The following is an 8,153-nucleotide window of genomic DNA, read 5'->3' on the forward strand; positions in this document are numbered from 1 at the left end:
GCCTAAAGCACTGCAAAATTATCCTTGAGTGATGTTTTGAAATAAAATTAGAGGTTTTGGGGCTTGTTTGGGGGGATTTTAGATTAAGTAATGACAAGTCTTTGAACAGTTACAACACTAAATGTCTTATGTAAGGCAAGCTATTTATTGTCTCGGAACTTAAATCAGTGTGGTGGATGTTGTATTCTGGCTTGTGGTTGTGCTTAAATCTATTGGTTTTTGGGCTTGTTTCTGACGTTTTCTCATGGCGGTGGATGTGCATAACTCATCTATGCGACAAGTACCTGGTCCAAAGGCATTGATGATATGATGTCTTTTCATGCTATATGTTAAGTGAATCAATTGATTTCCCAATATATTGGAATACTAATTTTTTTTTCATTTTTCAGGCAAGTATGTGAATGGAACAGTACTTGTTGTTGATGGAGGACTGTGGCTTAGTCACCCTCGATTTATACCAAAAGAAACTATCAAATCCATCTCCAGAGTTGTCGAGACAAAGTCTAGAGCCACAGACTATACTCCGAAAAGCAAGTTATAATACAATGAGGATTTGTTTACTCTTTAAACTCTGATACCAAGCTGTATCTCCTTCTTTTAAAGAGATCTGCTACCATTATTATTGTGATTTTTCAAATTCAAGTAATCTTATTCCATTTGCTAGGAAAACTAAAAGGGAACAACTATGTTGATCTGTATAATTCATTAGCTCGAAAAAAGGTGAAATTGAAATCTTCTTTCCCATCATGGTTACAAGCTTTACAAATGAATTCTTGTTTGGTTTCAGAGTTAGTGATAAGTTCCTTTACCTCAATTAATTTTCCATAAGCACCATATTTTTCTTTATTCATTTCAAATGACACGGTTCCCTTTATGTTTTAGTAGCATGCTATAATGATTTCTACTCTTTTTATTAATCTTCTTTCCCATCATGGTTACAAGCTTTACAAATGAGTTCTTGTTTGGTTTCAGAGTTAGTGATAAGTTCCTTTACTTTAATTAATTTTCCATAAGCACTATATGTTTCTTTATTCATTTCAAATGACACGGTTCCTTTTATGTTTTAGTAGCATGCTATAATGATTTCTACTCTTTTTATTTATGGCAAGCAAGAATAGATATCAACGACCTGTCATAATAGTGTTAGCCCTGGATGTTATCAGGCTGTATCTATTTTTGTAGGATATCACACTTATTATATTTTTGGTTTGTAATGCTTACTGTTAGGGAAAGCTTCTAGAATAATTGCTTACACCATGTTTTGTATAAATTGATGTTTTGAACTACATATTTTGGTTTGTCATAACAATTATGTGTGCCCAAATCTGTTTTCTAATCAATCATCCTGATGATGATCCACAATGTGTGGTTCAAAATGCTGACTTCTCCAAAATGTAACAAGCTAATTTTATACAATAAGAAAAAGAAGTAAAATACATTGCAAGTAACATGAAATGCTTTTTTTTTTGTTGTTGAAGGGAATAACTATCCTCTTCAGCTGAAAATGAATGAATTAACTAACTAATTGTTCTTCAACATAACTGAAACTAATTTCATCTGAAAAAGAAATGCATTATAAATCTTCCATTCCTTAATTTAAAATACATATTAATATGAAACAAGCATTTATACAGAAGGAAGAGAAAGGATAAAAAATATACTATACAATCGGAATCGCTCTTACAAGTCTCGGCAATGCTTTGGAGAGGGAGGCCATCATCAAGGGCTTTATCTCCAACCACAGACTTGGCAGTCTCTCACACGCCTTGCCTTTGGAAGTGGCCCTACCGTTCATGAGGGTGTAGACCGAAGACAACGACTAGTTGTCATCAGAACCTGGTGTTTGGAATATACGCAACACTATTCGTGTAACAAGCTACACTTCTATCGCTGAGCAAGAAAGTAATCTAACATTCTATAACAGATTAAATTGCCAAAACAAAGAATTGGCATTTTTTTTGATATACAAGTAAGAAAAATTAACTTTTTTACAAGTAAGCGGTGACATCAACTATTCATGAATGAGGAGAAGAGTATATAAGCAATTCAAGAACTATTCTAACTTGAGTACATTACATTTAAAGTACAAGAGGAGTTTAGAGTTTATAGCATTTGGTAATCCATTTCGTTTCTTTTATCATGCAAAGTGACTAACCAGAGGGAAGGTATCATCAGGGTGATTTACCACCCAACCATAGACTTGACAATCTCTTGCACATCTTTATACTGAAAGTGGCTTTGCCCTTTGCAAGGGTGTAAGTAGGTTAAAAGGTCTAATGCCATCTGAGCCCGATGTTTTAACCGTTCACAACCCTAGTCGGTCACACACTATAGGTTCCTTCTAATTAGTATGACCTCAGATTGGGGAGTGCATCTGGACCATGCGAACTGATAGATGCTTGTAATTGACAGCATCACTTGACCAAAGGTATTTATAGTTACAAGCATGATTATTGAACGTGTAGTCATTGTTCACCACCTTACTCGGCTAGAACCAATAAATAGGAATTAGTCAAATGACCAATCTCAGCTATCTTGTATGCTAACTGCATACTGACTCAGTATAAAGGCACACTTGTGTCTAGGTTTGAGAACTTTTATCTAACCATTTTAGGTTCAGACTTTGTTGTTTTGAATGATTATGGACAACTATCATTCAAACATGATGTTTATGTTTCTTCAATCGAGTTAATTGTTGTAGAATTCAATTGGCATCATAATCGTGAACATGAGCTTGCATTCTTCCACTCTCATGTTTACCAATATGCAAATGCCCTCAACTCTAGCGTTCATAATGGTTATCTTTACTTTTGTTTTCTAAAAAGCTCTAAAAAATGAACCTTGACTTACAACATATGAGTACGTACGTATGCTTGCTGTTCAAAAACAGAGATGCAAAACACAATGCAAAATCTTCCTTATTGAATACTTAAACTGAATCCTAGAACCTTGTTTAATTGGTTAATCATCTTCACTGTTCAAGCAAGAACAAGTAAGATTAAAGAATAGGGCATCTACTATATTTTCAAGTTAATCTCTGCTTAATAAAGACTGTTATAAGTATACAATTGTATTATTCAGCTATAGGAGATGTTACATTTATTTGTCGCTACTATTTTTCTACCCATAAGGGTTATATTAATAAGTTCATTGCTTGCTTCATGGTTTGCGACAATGATAAGTTTCAGATTATAGCCATTATACTACCTTCTCTATCTCAGAACTGAGACACTACAAAGGCAGACCCTTTCTTAAAAGATAGTCATTAATGCTTCAGCATAGCCTACGCCATTAAGCTTATTACTTACTAAACTACATAACAACAATGATATAAACTTATCGACCAATATCTATGGTCTTTTAAAATTAATTCTTTCTAACAAGAATAGAGAAATCAATTGATGTTTCTTCCTTAATTCAGAATTTGAACAAAGATTTATAGAAATGCGAATTGGCTTACGTGCCTGTATTCCGAGCTGGTTAAATTGAAGTCTCTTTCCAATTTCTCAAAGTGTTTAGCTCAGGTATGCCATGGTTTTCCGATTCTTTTGTTCTCCTTAGTTGAATTTCTTTTTACCTTTTTTCCGTGTGAAATACTTCCCAAAAGCAAGTAATACGATATTCAAGCTTCTCTTCGCATATATTCACAGACTTCAAACTTTTTCCAAGTTAGCTTCACAGATTTCACCTAATTTGCAGTTCATTTCAATGAATTTAGAGTTCATTACATTAAATCTCCACTTGAATGTGTGGATTATTCCTTTTCATGGAGTTTCAAATTCATACATTGTATTTTCATTTAACTTTGCCTTTGATTCTATTAGCCACGTGGCTGGGCTTTAATACTTTTCCCATGATTTAAGATGTGGCTAATTCAATATGGTTTAGCGCCACCTTGTTTAGAGAATCCGGTCAGTAGGCCTTCGAGCATTATACACGAATAATAATTGCTTTGTAAGTTCACTAGTATCATTTAATGATGCTAATATGACTATGATGTATATTATATTGGGTACATAAATATACTTAAGTATTTGTATATATATATTTGTGCTACATTAATATGTCGCACATGTATATACATATATACATACGTGTATATATATATTCCGTATATTATGCATTCATAATCATTTATGTATCAAATACATTACATTTAAATTAAAGTATAAATTTAGAATGATTATCAATTTAATTTTAGTTGCACTTAGTTATTCAATAGCTTAAGTCAACATCATGAGTTCTTATTAAGAAGGAACTCTAATAATAACAACTTGATTAGGTACCTAGTCACAACTACACATCTTTAGGCTCTAGAATCAAACATGACATGACCAATACTTACAGGCTTCAAAGACTCAGAGGACAACTTGACCCTTCACCTACTTACCTCCCATTCTCGTTGATACTTTCCCTCCCTTTTTAGAGGATGATGAATTTCCTATGACTACTAGGTCAAAAAAAATGTAGTTAGCTCTAAATCTTATCAGTTATTTTAACATGTAAAATAATGACTAGATTGTAATATAAAACTTATTAAAACTTATTGACTTATCAAATAAAATCATATCACATGAAATTCTAAATCACTATTCAATTGTCATTAAGTCAACATCTCAAATTAATGCAAATTAAGCATATCAAAGCGATAGTTAAAAAGAGGGATGCAACATATCCTTCCCATTATGAATCATTGTCCTCGATGTTTTAAATTATCAACATTAACATCAAAAGGAAAGTGTTTATTCAAACATTGGAAATAGTTCAACTGTTGAAAACATTAAACAAGGAAACTTTTGATGGATTTCATCATAATCCTACTAGGTTGTACTGTCATCAGAGTATTGGTCCCACTGGACCTTACAGTGCTTGACTCCTTTGTTACATAAGCGAAGCTTATGCACCTTGAGCACCCCAAGTGGCTCAATCATGACCACCCCTGGGTCCTGTACCAACAAAGAATTCCATTCAATCATGTGTGCAAAATGTGATACATATTTTAAGGTAAGATACATGAAATACATCATGCAACCGGGCGAGAGCTAGTGGTAGAGCAATTTTGTATGTGATTGGGTTGATGACTTTCAAAACCTCTAATGGTCCTGCATATTTGGCTGCAAGTTTTGAAGATTTTCCAAATTTGATGACACTTTTATGAGGTTTGACTTGTAGGAGTACTTTCTCTCCCACCTCAAATTGCTCATGGGTTCGCTTTACATCTGCATAGGTTTTCTACCACTTGTTAGCTCCTGCTAACTTTATTATGATTAGCTTGACTTGTTCTTCCATTTCTAAGAGAATTTCAGGACTGAGGGTTATGCTGTCTTCCAACTTATCCTAGTTGATAGAAGTTCTACACCTTCCCATTAGTACCTCAAATGGTGCCATCTTCATGGATGACTGATAGGAAATGTTATATGCAAATTCAACCAAGGGTAAGTAATCTTTCCATTTGTACTGTTGGTCCATGCAATATATTCTTAAAAGGTCTTCTAGAACCTGATTGAACGTTTTTGTCTGCCCATCTATTTCTAGATATTACGTTGAGCTAATGTTCAATTGAGTACCTAAGGCTGCAAACAGGGTTTGCTAGAATTTGGATGTCAATCTAGCATCCCTATTTGATATTATCTTTTTTGCTACCCCATGTAGTTTGAATATTTCTTGGATAAATTTATGGGCTATAATGGGTGCTCCATATGTTAAGTTTCCAAGTATAAAATGGGCTACCTTAGTAAGTCTTTCAACCTTCACCAGTATAGCATTATGCTTGTTTGGAGACATGAGCAATCCTTGGACAAAATCCACACTGATTATCAACCACTTTGATTCTAGCACAACATTAGGCTATAACAACCTTGCTGGGTGTCGTTGTTTTGTCTTCAGCCTCTAGCATTTGAAACAACTGGCCACAAACCTCGCGTCATCCTTTTTCATGCCCTTCAAAAAATAGAGGGGTTTTATGTCTACTAGGAGTTTAGTGACACTTGGATGACCTGAATATGGTGTTGAATGCGCCTCTTTCCATATTAGATTTCTTAACATTGGAGATTCTAGCACATACATTTTGCCTTGATATCTCATTACACTGTCAGATTCAAATCTAAATCCTTCATATCTAGGGTCTTGCAAACTAATTTGAAGGGCTTCTTTTACCCGCTGGTAATACTCATCTCCTTCTAACTGTTGTAGCACTTAGAGCTTGAAATCTATGTGAATTGAAACCATGGTGATTTTATGATGTCTACGACTCAAAGCATCCACCACTTGGTTTTCTTTTCCTTTTATGTAATTGATTTCAAAATCATAATCAACAATCAATTCCAACTACCTCCTCTAACGAGCATTAAGATTCAGTTGATTGAAAATGTATCTTAGCCCTTTATGATCAGATTAGAGTTCAAAGGGCTTCCCTAATAGGTAGTGACACCACATCTATAAGGCATGCACAATTTGAGCAAGTTCTAGGTCATGAGGTACATAATTTTGTTCACAGTTCTTTAACTTTCAAAATTCATAGGCAATCACTTGCCCATCCTGCATTAGAACTCCTCCTAGTCCTTCTCTGGAGGCATCGGTTGCTACCATAAAATGTTCCTCTAGATTTGACACCTTAAGTATTGATGTTGTGGTCAACTTCTCTTTGAAGAGTTCAAAAGCCTTCTAGCACTTTTTGGTCCACTCATAAAGTTTCCCCTTTATTTGGAGTGAGGTTATGGGGTAGGCTATTTGTGATAAGTTCATTTCGAACTACCTGCACTACCCTACCAAACCCACAAATCTTCTTACTTGCACATTTCTAGGGGTTGACCATTTTGATATAGCCTTTATCTTGGCTGAATCCATGGCTATACCCTTAGTAGAAATGATATGCCCTATATATTGCACTTATTTTTGAAAGAAAGGTGTATTTAGATAACTTTCTATATAGTTTGTGCTCTCATAGATGTTGAAGGACTATTTGCAAATGTTGCATGTGTTCTTCTTTGTTTCTAGAATATATTAAAATATCATCTAAAAACACCAACACAAATTTGTTGAGGTAGACATGAAACATGTTGTTCATCAAATTCATGAATGTGGATGGGGCGTTAGTAAGCCCAAAAGGTAGCACAATGAACTCACAGTGTTCATAACGGGTTCTAAAAGACATCTTGTGAATATCATCATCCTTAAGCCTTAGCTGATGGTACCCTAAGTGCAAATCTATTTTGTAAAACACCGTGTCCCCTCACATTTGATCAAACAGATCATCAATGGGTGGTAAGGGGTATTTGTTTCTTATCATTACTTTATTCAACATCCCGTAGTCAATACATAAGCAAAGGGTTCCATTCTTGACAAAAATCATAGGTGCCCCCGATGGTGACACATTGGGTCAAATTAACCCTTTTCGGGAAACACAAACTATTAATTTGGATGATAGGGGTATTTATCTTCAAAAGACTCCTCCTATCTTTCTTGCTCCGTTGAGTCTATTCCACTATGATAATTTGATCATAAATCAACATATCATCGTGGAAACTGATTTCTTTAAACTCATTTATTTCTTCCATTTTGACTACAAATAATTGGCATCATTTCTTTTCACTTCGGTTTAATTAGATAGTAGAGAGTTGTTGTATTTTGACCTCATGCCGGGTGTCTTGAAAGAACACCCTACTTTGCAGGTCATTTAAGCATTCTCCTATCTTAACAAAACATTCAACTCTAGCTCTATGCTTCCATAACCAATCCATTCCTAGAATTATGTCATACAAGCCTAAATGTGCTACATAAAGTTGACTTTCATTATGAAGCCATGAATCCCAACCCTAGCCTCAAACGAACACTACTCTACTTGAGCTCTCAACTAGTTTGCATACTTTATAGTCCATGAGTTAGCCATGAAACCAACTCGTTTGTGAAATTTACTTAATATCTTAAGAGAAATAATTTGTTTTGTGGCTATCAATAAACACCATTATGGGATTGTCATAAAGAGTACTTGTAGTCTCGATCAAGGTGATTTGATATCCTTCTTGCTTGTAATCCACTACAACATAAATTCTTTGTTGGAACGTTGCCTGTTGAGTTGGTAGAGGATTTCACCTCAACAAGTAAAACAATCCCCTAGAGGTCCCCCTTTCCTTGTTCCCCTATTTGTTTCCTCA

At 34.7% G+C, this 8,153-nt stretch overlaps 1 protein-coding gene across 1 annotated transcript in view; it reads left to right on the forward strand.

Annotated features, from left to right (window-relative positions):
• LOC131039065 (peroxisomal 2,4-dienoyl-CoA reductase [(3E)-enoyl-CoA-producing]) overlaps window positions 1-747 on the forward strand; it is a 118,144-nt gene extending 117,397 nt beyond the window's left edge. Inside the window, exon 5 of the mRNA XM_057971709.2 lies at window positions 390-747. Coding sequence (XP_057827692.2) covers window positions 390-541 — 152 coding nt within the window. The 3' untranslated portion in view covers window positions 542-747. The remainder of the gene's footprint in view (window positions 1-389) is intronic.
• The last annotated feature ends 7,406 nt before the right edge of the window (window positions 748-8,153 follow it).

Source organism: Cryptomeria japonica, chromosome 6 (assembly GCF_030272615.1).
Source record: "Cryptomeria japonica chromosome 6, Sugi_1.0, whole genome shotgun sequence".
NCBI classification, from domain to species: Eukaryota; Viridiplantae; Streptophyta; class Pinopsida; order Cupressales; family Cupressaceae; genus Cryptomeria; species Cryptomeria japonica.